Source organism: Bidens hawaiensis, unplaced genomic scaffold (assembly GCF_021521415.1).
Source record: "Bidens hawaiensis isolate Kalapana, Puna unplaced genomic scaffold, B.hawaiensis_p1.1 tig00010669_1, whole genome shotgun sequence".
NCBI classification, from domain to species: Eukaryota; Viridiplantae; Streptophyta; class Magnoliopsida; order Asterales; family Asteraceae; genus Bidens; species Bidens hawaiensis.
Window position 1 is genome coordinate 540092 of NW_027491817.1, and position 15811 is coordinate 555902.

Sequence of the window (15811 nt, forward strand, 5' to 3'; positions counted from 1 at the left end):
TTTTCTTATTAAGAGTTACAAGCAGACATGGACTAAATATTTTGATTTTTGATAAATAATGTATACCTACTAATACAGTCACAAATGTAGTGTAAAAGGAAGTTTTTACATATTTGTAACATATTTATGTAATCTGAGTTATGTAATTTTAATTTAATTATAAATGTATTAACAATATATGATTAATTTGTTGATTCTATTTCACTTAATGGTTAAAGTTTAAAATTTTTAACAATTACCCGTGTAATACACGAGCCTCAAACTAGTAATTCATGTAAATGACTCTTTTTTTTCAGTTAAGAAATTCATATCAATGATCATGTCAAAATTCATTTGCGCCATAGGAATTTAGAATGCATCGACTCCACTCATGAGACATAAGTACATGACTCATCTCTTATATAAATATTATTTTATATTTTATTACAAACAACTTGCCTTAAAAAAAAGAAAAAAAAACGTAAAGTGCTTCGAGCTTCTATCGTATAACAAATATTAAGATGTTGTTTGTTATTCAGAGGTAAAATGTCTCTAGTATGAGGACCGCATATGCATACATCTGTAGCAGAAGAGATGGATCAAACATCTACAATCTGCAAGAAGAAAACTGTTCGTTTTTTTAACGTTTACAGACTGTAAAACTTTTAATATATAACTTTATACCAAAACTACAAATTATCCAGCGATAGTTATAAATACATAAATCCAAATCTTATACGCAAAAAAAAAAATACAAATAATCCATAATTAAAAATACTAACAATATCAAACTATATAATCCAAGATTAAAATGTTTAACCAAGCTTTTATACAAGAAATAAAACTTAAAAAGCAATAAAAACAAACAAAATATAAAATTTAGGAGTAACTCTATAAATTATAACCTTCAGAGGGAGGGTGATGTAAATAAAAAAGTTAAATAACTTCATACTTCACATTTGTAGTCACCTCCTTTCATTGATATAAAACCCTAATTTAATCATAGTTGCACACATCTCTCAAACTCTAATCGATATCGTCTTAGGAGTGTTCATCTCACATCTTGCCAGATCTTCATCTCAAATATCCGGTAAGTTAGAAGTCGACCCTAGCTAATCGCTTGATATTACTTGGAATCTGGGCGAAAATTGTTCAGAAATTGGCCCGAATTAAGGCAGCTACGCAAGGTTGACAGGCGGCAGCGGGTTGGGCGGTCGACGATGGTAGGGAAGGAAGTTGAAGGTGACGATAAGGAGAGGAAATGAGAGTTGTTGGCTAGGGTTTTTTTATATCTGATGGAAATAATAAGTTTAGAAGAGTTTGAAAGACTATAGTCCATGTCTGCATCAGGAACAGATCACGCAGATGAAATGTATTCAGAAAAACATACACACTACAGACTTAAATGTCTGCGCGTGGTCTGCATGAAACATACAAAAGAGGTTAGGAAAATCTTTTGTGAAAAAAAAACACCCCTAAGATAACTTAGTGCATTTTAATAATCATCTAATCCTTTTCTAGAACCAATCATAACCTTGTTTCTATTTAAGTAATACATAACTCTTTCCGGTAAGACCAAGAGCAAATTCGTTAGAATAAAAAAGATTATCCTTAATACCATCTGAAATTTTTAAACGAAAAAATATATTATTGAATGGCAGGTGTCCTTACCTAGTTACCTCCATATTAATTTTGTAACTGTCCTGAATAAAAACAAAGGGATTTATAAAAAGTGACAACACGAAATAGAAAACCAAATACATTTTAATTCTTATTTATCAAACAAAAACAAAAAATTAACCTTCTAAATTGGCTATATCTACTTCTAGGATAAATGATCTATTTGATCAACAATATAAAATATATATTTAAGTTTAAAGGTTTCTAAATGCTTTTATAATCTCGGTCTCAAAACTTTTTAAATTTATATGTATAACTAACAACAAAATCAGTGAATTTGTTTTAACGTATGAAGTCATATGACAAAAAATAATTTTAAGATGAACCAAGTAACCAACCATAGATATAGTAATGATTGAAGTGTCCTAATGCACATACATTTAACATTTAGTGCTCTTTGTGACATTCAACAATAGTAATCACCTAGTGAAGTCCATTATTTATGAAGGAAAGTGGACCAAGTTGAGAAGATATTTGTGGTTGGAGGTGCAAAGTCTAAATTGGACTAAAGTCCTAATTCTAGGATGTTTTTGTTGAGTTAAATTTAACAAAATTAGTGGACCACAAATAATGAAATTCATTAAGGAACTCTTGTCTTTCTTTAAATTCCAAATTGGAGTTTAAAGTACGTTTATGGAATTTGGATGCACAAACACCTACCCACTAATAAATTTTATAAAGAAGTCTAGGGTCCTCGGTGCTAACTCATTAATTACTTGTTTGGTTAATATGTTTATTGTGATGTGTATATATGGTTTAATTTCATATTTGACAAATAAAATCTAAAACATTTTATTCTAATTTTCTTTCTAAATGACATAGATGATAGATGGTCTCTTTTAGTAATTCAAACTTATGCATACTAGAACTCTGTGAATATAATTCTACATCTTATTTTTAAAGAGATACATTTATATATTGTAACTCGACTTTAAATCATTCATTTGTGGTTGAAAAGGTTGCCATATTCACATCGCTACATATTTGTACTGCAATGATAAGTTCACGTATAAATGCTTTTTATTCTTTAAAAGGCGCTTTATGTAGAACACGGATTTGATGGAAGCTTATAATTAATAACCCAAAAGAGTTAGATAATTGTCGATTAGTTTGGATTTTCACGAGAATCAAAGGTCGGCCTTTGTTAAAAGATTGGTTATTATAACTCAAAAATATAAAGTTGAAAGGAAAGTGGGGCTTTCTCGTGAAGTAGTCTTGTCGAATGAACACAACTCCCTCGTGTCCACCATCTTTTGGTTTGTGACATGAATGCCATTTTCTCAGGTGAAATGTCATTTGCTTACACTTATTCTATACTTGAAAGTAACTAATGAAATAAACTAAGAATACGAGGTATATGCTTTCGTATAATTCTTGCAACACACACGATAGCTAGTAACAATGCATGTTACTAATAACCATGCACTACACAATGTTATAAACTTATAATCAACAAAAGAATAATTACACAATGTATAATAGAACTAATAACTACGCTTGAAATTAGAGTTGGCAATGGGAGTGGGTTGGGTTGGATTTGGGTGATGGGTCAGGATGAGTATGGGTCAGGATGGATATGGGGTCAGGATGGATTTTTAAAATAGAGAGTTAGGATGGATATGGGTCAAGATAAGTAAAACTAACCCATCTTGACCCAAGTGAAGGTTGACATACAAAGGGTTTTAAAATCCCTCAAAAAATATTCAAAAAAACTACTAAAAAAATAATAACTCAAAATATAAATAAAAAATGCAAAATGTAAAATAACTAAAATGTTTCCCCATGATCCTCGTTCATAAAAAAAAACGTTTTGTACCGGTTCAGGTTCGAGTTTTTTCCGGGGTTTTTTTCGGTTCGGTTTTGTTTTTTTTCATTTCGGTCGGTTTCGGTATCTGTTCGGTTTCGATTTCTTGGTTTTTTTGGTTTCAGTGTTGTTTTGTTTTAGTCAGTTTTTTCGGTTTTATTTCGTTTTTTGGTTTTGTTTCGTTTCGATTCATTTGTTTTATTTTGGTCGGCTACGTTTCAGTTTTTTTGTTTCGTTTTGGTAAGCTTTTTGATTGCATTTCGCTTTTTTTTTGTTTCGTTTTTGTCAATTTTTCGGTTTCATATCGGTTTTTTGTATCGTTTTGGTCGTTTTCTATTTCGGTTCAGTTTTTTTGTTTCGTATGGTCGGTTCGGTATTTTTGATTCGTTTTGGTCTGGTTTTTAAATTGCATTTAGTTTTTTTATGTTTCCTTTTGGTCAGTTTTTCAGTTTCAATTCGGTTTTTTTGTTTCGTTTCGGTCGTTTTTCTATTTCGGTTCAGTTTCGTTTTGGTTTTTTTGTTTCGCTTTGGTCGGTTTAGTGTTTTTGTTTTGTTTTGGTCAGGTTTCAGTTGCATTTCGCTTTTTTGTGTTTCGTTTTGGTTGTTTTTCTATTTCTGTTCAGTTTCGTTTTGGTGTTTTTGTTTTGTTTCGGTCGATTCGGTGTTTTTTTTTCGTTTTGGTCGGTTCAGTGTTTTTGTTTTGTTTTGGTTCGTTTTTCAGTTGCATTTCGTTTTTTTTTGTTTCGTTTTGGTCAACTTTTGGGTTTCATATCGGTTTTTTTTGTTTCATTTTGGTCGTTTTTCTATTCCGATTCAGTTTTGTTTCGATTTGGTTGATTCTGTGTTTTTGTTTAGTTTTGGTTAGCTTTTCGGTTGCATTTCGCTTTTTTTGTTTCGTTTTGGTCAGTTTTTCGGTTTCATTCCTGTTTTTTTTGTTTCGTTTTGGTTGTTTTTCTATTACGGTTCAGTTTCATTTTAGTCGGTTCGGGGTTTTTGTCTCGTTTTGATCGTTTTTTGGGTTTCGGATGAGTTTTGTTTCGCACGTGATAGTTTGGATATTTTGAATTAGATAAATTGGGTATTTTGTTTTGACCCATTTTAACCTATAAATGAAACGTACTTGTATATTTTCAACCCATCCTGACCCACTTGAAGAATTTTTATGATCCATCATAACCCATTTTACTTTTAAAGTTTATCTATCTTGACCCAAAACAATTCATTTGGGTTGGGTTTGCCACCCTTACTTGAAATTATCGCAACTTGTGTATATAGTTACACAACCTTAAATACATAATCACACAATCATATATATAAATACGCTATCTATACGTACACACAATAAACTTTAATAAAGTTGTTTTATTTTAACATAGCATTATTATTATATACTAAAGATAATAACATTCTTGATTTATGTTTTATAGTTTTCTTTCTTTTATTTTTTGAACGACGACTTGTGTGTTAGCTCATTGCACTCTTCAAATTTGAAGAGTTTTGATTTATGTTGTATAGTTTTCTTTCTTTCTTTCTTTATTTTTTTTGAACGACGACTTGTGTGTTAGCTCATTGCACTCTTCAAATTTGAAGAGTCTCGTTGTCTACTCTGGCCAAACTATAATGCCTTAAATGGGCTCACGCTGACTTTCAGAGTTTGGCTTGAGCTTTCCCTCGGAAAACCATACCGGCGGCTGTTGTTTTTCCACCACAAGAACAAAACTCTCTGACGTAACACACGGTGGGACGATAACTCGGGTTCGCTCATGCTTCAAACTGACAACCTTTGCAAAATACCTAGCTTAAATTCTTCATTTCCGATATCCACCCACACTAACATAAGTAAAAATCGAACTTGAATCTCCATTAAAAAACCCAAGCATCCTAAGCTCCTACCACTAGATCACAACTCCAAGTGGTGATACATTAAATTTAATTCTTACTTATTTAACTTCGTATCAAATGATATGGTGTTAATAGTTGTTTATTAAAATGTCGGCATATTGACAAGCATCAAATATAACAAAGTGAGGAAACTAAAGATGGTTGAAAAAGAAGGATTGGATTAAATAAGTTTACGTGTTAGCCGAAAGTGAAGTGTCGATGCATGGGATATATAGGTATAAATAATAATGAAAGGAAAAAAAGAAAGTGTGTTGTGAGTTGTGAAAGTGCCAAATTTGATGGTGACTCTTTGCTAAATATACACCCTTTAATCCTTATCACATAATAACCAATCCTTTTCTAGGTTTACCACGTCGAAACTATTTTTTATTACTTATTTTGCATCAGTCAATTCATTTTGTATCTTATTTATACTTGTGCTTGAATTAAGGGGTGGTTGGGATTTCTTATTTTTATCAACTTATAACTTATAAATTTTTAGAAAAGTTAATAAAATGTATAAGGTGTTTGACAAACCATAAGGCTTTATGGATTTTAACTTATGGAAAAGGCAAAACTAAAAAGTTTTGAAAAGTTAGAAATTTATAACTTATTAACTTAATAGGTTTGATATTCTCATTAAACCTTTACATCCTCACTTCACAACTAAGCAATCCCAAACACTTTTTAAAAACTACTTATTGATTTATAAAAGAATGTTCTTTTTGGTCATTTTACATGAATAAGCTAAATCAAAACTTCTTAAAAAAGAACTCATAGATATAAGTTAATCCAAACACTTTTTTACAAACTTCTTTTTAAAAAGTCATAAGTTAATAATTCCTTTACACAAAAAGTCCTTTTAGACTTAAATAAGGAATCCCAAACACACCCTAAATACAAATAGAATTAACGTGCTAATTGTAAAAATCAAGTAGAATAAATACTATATAATGTAATTACGTAATTACTCTACTTGCATATATAATTACTCTATTTGATTTTCAGAATTAACACGTTAATTTAATTTGAATGTTAACTTTCTCATTTATACTTAAATAAAATAATTTTTTAGTACATTATGGGATGTTTGGGATTACTTACAAAACCTCCTTATTACTTTTTAAAAAGCTAACGAGTCATAAAAGTGTAATTTATTAGTTGGCTAAAATAAGCAAATCCTAAACACACAACTCTCCTAGAAATAAAACCCGTGTTTATAATTACACACCGTACGCTTACAATTATACATTGACATGTATTTATGTATATGACTACGCTTCGGTGTGTATATTATTACGCATAGTACAATTACGTTTTATTTTTTTAAATACATCAGATAGTATTAAGATTAAAGATAAGATAATAAAATGTTTGGTATCGTGGCATAGTATTTATTTTAAATAATAAAGTATATACAAGTTATTTGTGTTTACGAAACTCCAAACACCAAAGATGACTCTTTCTTTCTTTCTATCAATCTCAATCAACAAATTTAATATCAAATTGTCATTGTTTCATTTTAGTTATTGATTTATCTTAATAAATTGTATTTCACACGTTCATAGAAAAGAATTAATGATGTGAGTATAGGCACGACATGACTACGTGAGAGCTACATGGATATAGACCACAAGAGAAGCTGGAACCGGACATATATATATATAACTATTAAGAGTCAAGAGACGATTGAATACGACATGTTAGCACCCCATCTCGTCAATCATAAACTAACAATCATATTTGTGACCCAAACACACTAATTGGTGCACTTGTAGATTTGTGTATCGCATATATTATATGTGGCTTGGATCCAAAATTTATAGTATTGTTTGTACTCATATTGGGTTCTACCAACATCCTTAAATTAAGATTTTTTTTTTATTTTATTAATTTTTTTTGTTTTTTTTTCATGGTGTGGGTTATTTCTTTTCAATAATGTTCTTTGGTTGAATTACCTTAGAATCTAAAAAATAAGAAAGTTCATGTATTTAATAAGCACATATTAAGGTTATGTATATAATAATTAATAAACATCTACCTATGGACGCATGTGTGTTATGTAATATTGGTGAGAAGACATCATTCATGGGGGGATAACAATGGAGGAAAAGATATATTGTCGTGTGCCTTTGACCCATGATGTATGCTATGCAACAACTCTTTTTATATACATGTTTCTCTCACGTAGGCATGTCGTACATATAGCTAATTCTTTTATTTTAACATGTACAATAGTAAGTAAGACAAATCAATAGCTAAGGTCAAGCAACGAACATTTTTTCAGAATAAGTTTAAGCGCGAGTTAATGATTGAGATGGGTAATAAGAAAGAGTAATCTTTGTTTTTTTTTTTATAAACGTAAACAGCATTTGTATACTTCAATTTAGTTTTGTTGAGTATAATGAAAGTCATGTATGCGATGATCATGCGAGAAATAATCTCTCATCCTAGCATTGCTAAACTTCCTGTCTTCGAGCATTCATGAAGAATCTGATTTTCCAAGACAAATATTTTATTCTTTGACAGACCTCTATTGAAGACTTTTAATTTCGAGCAAACTATAAGTAGTGGAGTTTATTGTGTGAGCTATGGAACTCAACCATTTTCTCCAAATTACACATAAGGTCTAGCTATCATCAAATGTCTCCAACGTCTATAAAACCGCATTTAGAACACATGAAGGGCATTTTGAATTCCACTATGTAGTATGAACTAACAAAAGCAACACTTCAAGCATTGATGAATGATGTATTCAAGCCTCTATTATGGAAATAAGTTCTAGTGTTTTGGTAGGTGTCATTGTGTATTCAGGAACATTTTTAGTACTTATATGCAAACACGTGTAAATGTTGTTTTAGTGGAGTACTTAGTACATGTCATTTCAGCTAAAGGAAAGTTGAAACTTGAAAGTATGTACCCTTTCATTGTTTAAAAAGGATCAATGGCCTCCTAATAAATCCCTTGACAAAAGATTCAAGATTTCAACCACAACCTATGGGCTATGGCTATATGACTATATATATCTAATAATGTTCTTTATGCTTAATTCTCATCAATTTAAATACAAGAAATTAGCTAAACAAAATTGCATATTGAAAAGAAAACAAGAAAATAATGGAATAGTAAGTGCCTAAGTGGACTGGTCTTGATTTGACACGGACCATTCTCCTTTTGGGCTTGATTTCTTTCTCTTGGGCCTCTGCTCGTGGGCTGCTATCCCATCTTCAACTTCAATGAGATTGTATTCAATCAAATGATCAATAGATACATAATACTTTCTCAACAAATATAGTTAAGATAAAAACTCAAAAGTACTAGTAAAGTAGCAGGCACTACAAGGTAACGCAAGGGCTGTAAACGAACCGGACGTTTGGCGGGAAGTTCGTTTATGCTCCGTTTATTTAATACAAGACCAAACATGAACAAGGAGTTCCGTCCAATAATGTGTTCGTTTACGTCCGTTTATGTTCGTTCATCAAAGTTTTAACATTTTTCATTGACTTTTCTAATTTTAACATACATGATTAATTTATATATGTAACTTTAACATATGAATATGAATGACAAAAAAAACACAAGCAAAACTTGGTAACCGGAACAAATTTTTGACACGGACCATTCTCGGTTAGCAAAATCAATTAAAACATTGTTTCTGCTTATTCGTGTTCGTTTACGTTTGTGAACCGTTCATGAAAAAGAAATTCGTTTGGTCAGGTGTTCGTGAACCGTTCGCTTGCCCGATAATAGCTTAACGAACGAACATGAACAAGGCCTTGTTCGTTTCGTTTACAGCCTTGCGCAAGACTCAAACCATATACCCGACATCCCCAACCCAACCTAGCACATATAGTTTCCAAAAAAATCAAAAATAAAAACAAAAGAATGAAACAACAGGAAAGAAGTGAGGCGATGAAAACACATACCTGGTTCTTAAAAGTTGAATCCAAGAATTCACTCCCTTGATTTACAAATGACGCCTCATTTCAACTCAACCAACCTTTCAATCCACCACATGATGCAAGTTTCTGCACTTGTGATGATGTTTAGTGGACCCTTCAACTAACGAATTATAAGAAGCATAATCATAAACGAGTCCTTTTTCTTCACGTAAATTCTCAGCCAATTCTGGATCACCAAACTCGGCCTTAATCCTCACTTAGGCATTTCATCAAGCCTATGCATCAAATTATTAACTTTTTGTGTAAATAGCCAGTAGGTACAACATGACTACGTGAGAGATACATGGATATAGACCAGACGAAAAGCAAGAACGGAAATATATAAGTGTAAGAGACATATATTTTGTGGCTTGTATCCATAACTTAATTTGCTGTTTGTAGTTGGGTTATATTGGGTTCTACCAAAATCCTAAACTTACGGACAATTTTTTTTTAATTTTTTTCAGTTAAATTGCCTTGCAGCAATCTATCCATGTTGATCTCACGTAGTAACGCTGTGCCTATACCCACATCAACTCGTTTTATAGTTAATTCTTTTCTTTTAACATGTAAAATAGTAAAATACAAATTATAAAGGCAAATCAATAACCAAGATGAAGCAACGACAATTTCATAATTAAGATGGGTAAAAAGAAAGAGTGATCTTTGTTGTTTTTAAATGAATAAATGCAAATAGCTTTTGTATAACTAAATCTTATTTTGTTGAGTATAATAGCAGCTCATTAACACCATGATCATGTGAGAAATAAACTCTTACCATGAACACCAGTTTTGGAAGATTCATGAAGAATTTGATTTCCCAGGACAAACAATTAAATTTAACCGGCCTCTAGAGTTTTAATTCCGAGCAGACATTTGTCGGGTGACGCCCTGACAAAAGGTGAAGAATAGCATATCAGAAGCGACATGAATGAAGAAAGATCAATTTTACTTTCGGCTTAACTGTGGACTCATCTAATAAGTCATACAGCTAATCGATCTATAAAGATGGAAACAAAAGCCTTACAGCAAATTAATGAAAAGCATTAAAAGGTTAACCAAAGATGCAAAAATTATCATTGTGTGGAGCCAACAATTTTCTTTCACTTCAACAAGATCGCAAATTCATATTTGGCAAATCTAAAAGAAGTACACCAGTTTTGATGTAAGATAGCACCGCCTTTTAATGCTGCCAAGTTACCACTGCTACCAACTCAACAAATCAATAATAATGCAACAGGGTGTATAAAGTTAACTAGCAAAGATTGCACTGTAAATACTTTGTATTCAACAATGAAAGTCATTGGGTCAAAGCATACTCAAAGGTAAAGATAATTCCATTATATTTAGTTTTAATATTTGTTTATAACTTTAAAATAATATTTATCATAATTAAAAAATATATCAGTAATGAGTAATCTAGTAAAGTTATAAGTTTTGCATTATATATTATTCTTTTAAGTCTTAGAAATCCAGATACTTGATCAACGGTGCAACTTATGGTCGATTATTAGACTTTAGTTGATTTTAATTTACTTTTTATTAGTTCATCCATATTTGCATCTTTAACAAAAAATATCTATTCATGTAAAATGAAGACAAAGGGAATATTAGGACCACATGAACAATGTAAAAAAATGGAAATCAAACAGCTAACTTAACATCAATAGAATAATATCGATACCAACTCGTAATCCACTAACGCTTGTACATGACATATTGGCATACATATTTAACCTACTCAAATAATCAAAATTGCATTTTTTAACAATGTAATATAATTCATATTAGTTCTTAGTATGTAACTCTTAAGACATAGTTTTTTAATGTTAATAAGTCGCCACTTATTACTGATGAAATTAAAAATGTAAAAGAATTCCAGTTTATGTAGCAAGAATACAAACTTTTAAATTGACAAAGAAAAACAAAAACACAATCCGTTTATATTAGAAATTATCCTGAAAGTATTTGCTATGAACCTTCAATAATATTATAGCACTTTAATTACAAAATTGTGTAGCTCAGGGTTGTATATGGTTTGGTTGAAACTTCAATCAAGCCATTTAAACCTAGAGCTCCACAAATCATGATTTAAATGTTATAATCTTACTGCATGCTCTTGTAAAATACATTAGGGAGAATTCGAAAACAAACAAACTATGTATTTGTTTTACTTTTGTCAATTCAAATTTCAAAAGCATGTATTTCTGCTACTTAAACTAGAATTCTTTTACTTTTTGTTTCATTAGTAATAAGTGAGGAGTTATAAACATTAAAAAACTATGTGCTAAGAGTCACAGACTAAAAACTAACATGAATATTTTTATATTGTTAAAAATGCATCAGAAAAAGATAATAAGCATTCATGAACATCTCGAAACACTTACCGAAGGTACTTGCGCTGTTGAGAAAGAACCAGTTATATGCAAACAACTCTAAATGTTGTTTTCATGGGCTCTTGTTATGATGTTTACCGGAACCTTCAACTAATGAGATATAAGAAGCATAATCATAAACGAGTCCTTTCTCTTCACGTAATTTCTCAGCCAATTCTGGATCACCATATTTAGAGTGACCATCCAAAAGGATATTATACGTAATGTCATCTGGAACCACACCCAAATCAATCATCGACTTTAACAACTTATTTGCATTTATCATTTGCCCAACTTTACATAACCCGATCATCAACACATTATACGTTATAACTCCCGGTATAACTCCATCCCTTCGCATCTCATTTAGCAGATGAAAACCCGACTTAACATCCCCCTTTTTACAGTACCCATCAATCACCATCGTGTAAGTTGCAGCATCGGGTTTCAAACCCGATTTCCTCATTTCACGCAACGTCTTTTCCGCATCAATCACAAATCTTTCCCTGCATAAACCTGATATAAGTGCTGTGAACGCCACATTATCAAGGTCAACACCTTCTTTGACCATTTTGTTCTTAACTTCAAGTGCTAAATCCAGATTTCCCTCTTTGCAACACCCGTCAAGAAGAGACGTGTACGTCACCTTGTCAGGTTTTAATCCTACCCGGGTCATTTCATTAATTAAATTCCTAGCTTCGGTTATTCTATCGGTTTTACAAAGACCGTTAATAAGCGTGTTAAAAGTGATCAAATCAGCTTTCACACCTCTAATCAGCATTTGACCGTACATTTGCATAGCCGAATCGACCTTCGAAATTCTACATAAACCATTAATCAAGGTGGTGAATATAACATCGTTCGGGTTCAAACCTCTCTTACACATTTCATCGAACAACTGGTACGCATCACCTAATCTCCCTCCTTTGCATAACCCGTTAATCAAAACACTATACGTAAACACATCAGGAACAAGACCACTCTCCACTATAACCTTCTTCAACCTAAACCCTTCATCCAACCGACCCGCTTTACAATACCCATTCAACAAAGTATTAAAACTAACCAAACTCGGCCGTAATCCCCACTTAGGCATTTCATCAAACACCTTCTTGGCATCACTAACCAAACCCTCCTTAACAAACCTATGCATCAAATTGTTAAAAACATACACGCTCGGAGCATACCCAAACCCCAAAACCTCCAAATAAAAACCCCAAGCAGCCGAATTCGAACCCGAATCCAATTTCAACAAATACTCAATAACCCGGTCATAACAATCAAAACCAACCCTAAATTTTTCACCTTTCGCCAACCGAATTAGCTGAACAGCATCGGAAACAAACCCGTTATCCAAATAACATTTAATTAAAGTATTAAACACAAACTCATCAAATTCGTTGGTTTTAACAAATGCTTGGAAAAGAGAACTAGCTGAGTGTTTACCCTTTTGTGAGACTATGAAATGTAATAACGATTGTGCTTGCGGGTGCATTCGATGAGCTGAGAGAAAGGTGATGATGGTGAAGTATGACTGGAGGGTGTGGCGAAATGGGTGTTGGGTGGAAACCCAATTGAAGAAGTTGAAGAGGGTTTGTGGGGTGAGAGAGTGTGGGTTTTGGGTGATTAAGGTGATAATGTGGGTGGGTTTGAGAGATGGGATGAGGCTGTGGAGTGAGGTTGAGTTGTTGTTGAGGATGGATTGGGAGAGTGTGGTGATGAGTGGGTCTGGGTGGTGGTGGTGGTGGTGATTGGGTGGTGGCGGTGGTGGAGTATGCCGGAGGGTGGCGGAGAGACGGCGGAGTTGGAGGTGGAGGTGGATGTGTGGTGGTGTTAAGTTATGCATATTATATTACTGAACGTATGATTAATGTGGTGCTTGGAGTTTGATTTGTGATCAACTACCAAATTTAATATTGTAGACAGACTCCAAATGGCCCATATGTTAAGCCCTGTTCATTTTAATATAATTTTAGCTGATATTAGAGGTGCATATAATTAGGGCTGTTCACCAGCCGAGTGAAGGCTTGCTCGTTGCTTGGCTCGTTTACAACCGAACTAAATCAAATGGCTGAAATTCAAACTGAGCGAAAACTGAAACGAGCCAAAATCGAATCAAGCATTTTTCAATCGAATATCGAGCGATTCCGAGCATTATTTATTTATTTTTTCACTTTAAAATTTTCAATAAGAAACAAATTTGAAGGTTATAAATAATATATTTGATAAATAAATTAATAGTTTTTAGACAAACGTGTAATATATTATAAATTTTTATTAAAAATAAGTTTAAAGTGAGATATAATGATCATGTAAACAAACTTCTAGTATTCAAAAAACCTAAAACGAACAAATAAAACTATAAAATTGACGGAATAGAAAAAATTTTAAGTGGTTTAAAAATCTGTAAGTATATCTGTGTGTGTGTTTATGCTCTATATATTTATATATTTGTTTATATATAATCATATCTAAAATAAATTTAAAAATGTTAGCCAAATCAAACTGAACAGACCTTTGCTTGTTGCTTGGCTCGTTTATAAATTGAACCGAATTAAGCGGCTCGTTTACAATTGAGCAAAAATACGAACAAACATTTTCTAAGCAATTTCCGAACGAGCGGCGAGCGATGGAAATACAATGGTGGGCACTAGTGCATTCCGATTTTAATATTTTATTCTATACCATAGCTTATATTTATTTAATTACATAATTCTAGTTCTTAAACAATATAACATATATCTACTTATATAGATCTAATTCCTTTCAATATATTTAGTTTTAGTGTCTTTATAGATTATAAGTACGTGTTATATATTTTTATATATAAATCTTAGGAAATCCAATTGTTTTGTTAGCAGTGTGACTTATAATTGATTCTATGACTTTAGTTAATCATTTCTATTTACATTCTATAATCCATTCCTAATTACATCTCCTAGTTTTTTTAAAACTTTTCTAGATTCATGTAATTATAAGAAGCAGATAAAATCGAATATTAGGACCTCATGACACTTTAAGAAAACATAACTCCAACACCTAAACCCATTATTTTTATTATCCCACTTGATGTTAGTGACCCATGATTGGTTGTCCACATTTGTTAAACTATAAAGTATAAACATAGGTGTAACTATACCCTTTTTACTTTTGTCTCGTTACACAATTTTCATTTCAACTATTAACATACTTGATACATATTTTATTCTTCCAAATAAATAGAATCAGATAACTATAGTTACACCTATGTTTATACTTTATAGTTTAGCACTTGAGCACTATATGGCTATTTAACAAATGTGGACAACCAATCATGGGTCACTAACATCAAGTGGGATAATTAAACATGAGAGCGTTAAAAATATAATTAAGTTTTTGTAATATGTTTTAATGCTCTTAGCAAATCCCTTTGGGATTTAATTAAACGTTAATAAACTGTCAACTGTAAATAACATGTGTTCTTTGTTTTAATATGTCAATTAAATTGTTTGTGTTTCTGAGATTAAAAAGGTAGCTGTTTTGTTTCAAAAAATATCATTGATATGTTAAAAATCCATGTATTTCAAGTTTCATATTCAAAACATTGATATGCTAAAAATTAAAAACTATAAAGTATAAACATAGGTGTAACTATACCCTTTTTATTTTTATTTTTTTATTCTTCCAAATAAATAGAATCAGATAACTTTATCGGCAATTATCTCAATTAATCCGGAACGCTGCTTGTCATGGTTGAAATTGTGGAGAGATTTATGGGATTTCATCAATTTCTATGTTACCAGTTTTCAATATAACATGAGAATCAGGACGACGCTTCGAATGCTGAGAAGTTATATAATATTTATCAGATTTCACAAACTCCTATCCTTTCCATTGATATAAGGGTCGGCTATTCGCATCAAAGTTCATACGTGGTCATATATTCTCCGTTTGGACTCGATTAAAGAGTTACCTAGGTACTTTGGATCATTAGCTTAGAGAGAAGCTAAGATTTTCAAAAGATGATTTTATAATTTGTCTTTGTATACCTATAAGCTTTTGTCTTAAATCTTAAACTTCTAAACTAAGAGCACGCACATTTCCTATGTTAAGTGTAAATAAATTTGTGGAAACTGGAAAAAAATAAATTGTGCTACATTAAAGATAGGTTC

At 31.7% G+C, this 15811-nt stretch overlaps 1 protein-coding gene across 1 annotated transcript; it reads right to left on the minus strand.

Moving 5' to 3' along the window:
- Nucleotides 1-11646: 11646 nt before the first annotated feature.
- LOC143535862 (uncharacterized) lies at nucleotides 11647-13345 on the minus strand. The gene has a single exon (XM_077029998.1). The coding sequence runs from the start codon at nucleotides 13153-13155 to the stop codon at nucleotides 11734-11736; it is 1422 nt and encodes a 473-aa protein (XP_076886113.1). The 5' UTR covers nucleotides 13156-13345; the 3' UTR covers nucleotides 11647-11733.
- Nucleotides 13346-15811: the final 2466 nt, after the last annotated feature.

Excerpts from the sequence above, each read along its gene's own strand:
- LOC143535862 (XM_077029998.1), bottom strand. The coding sequence starts at position 13,155 with ATGCACCCGCAAGCACAATCGTTATTACATTTCATAGTCTCACAAAAG.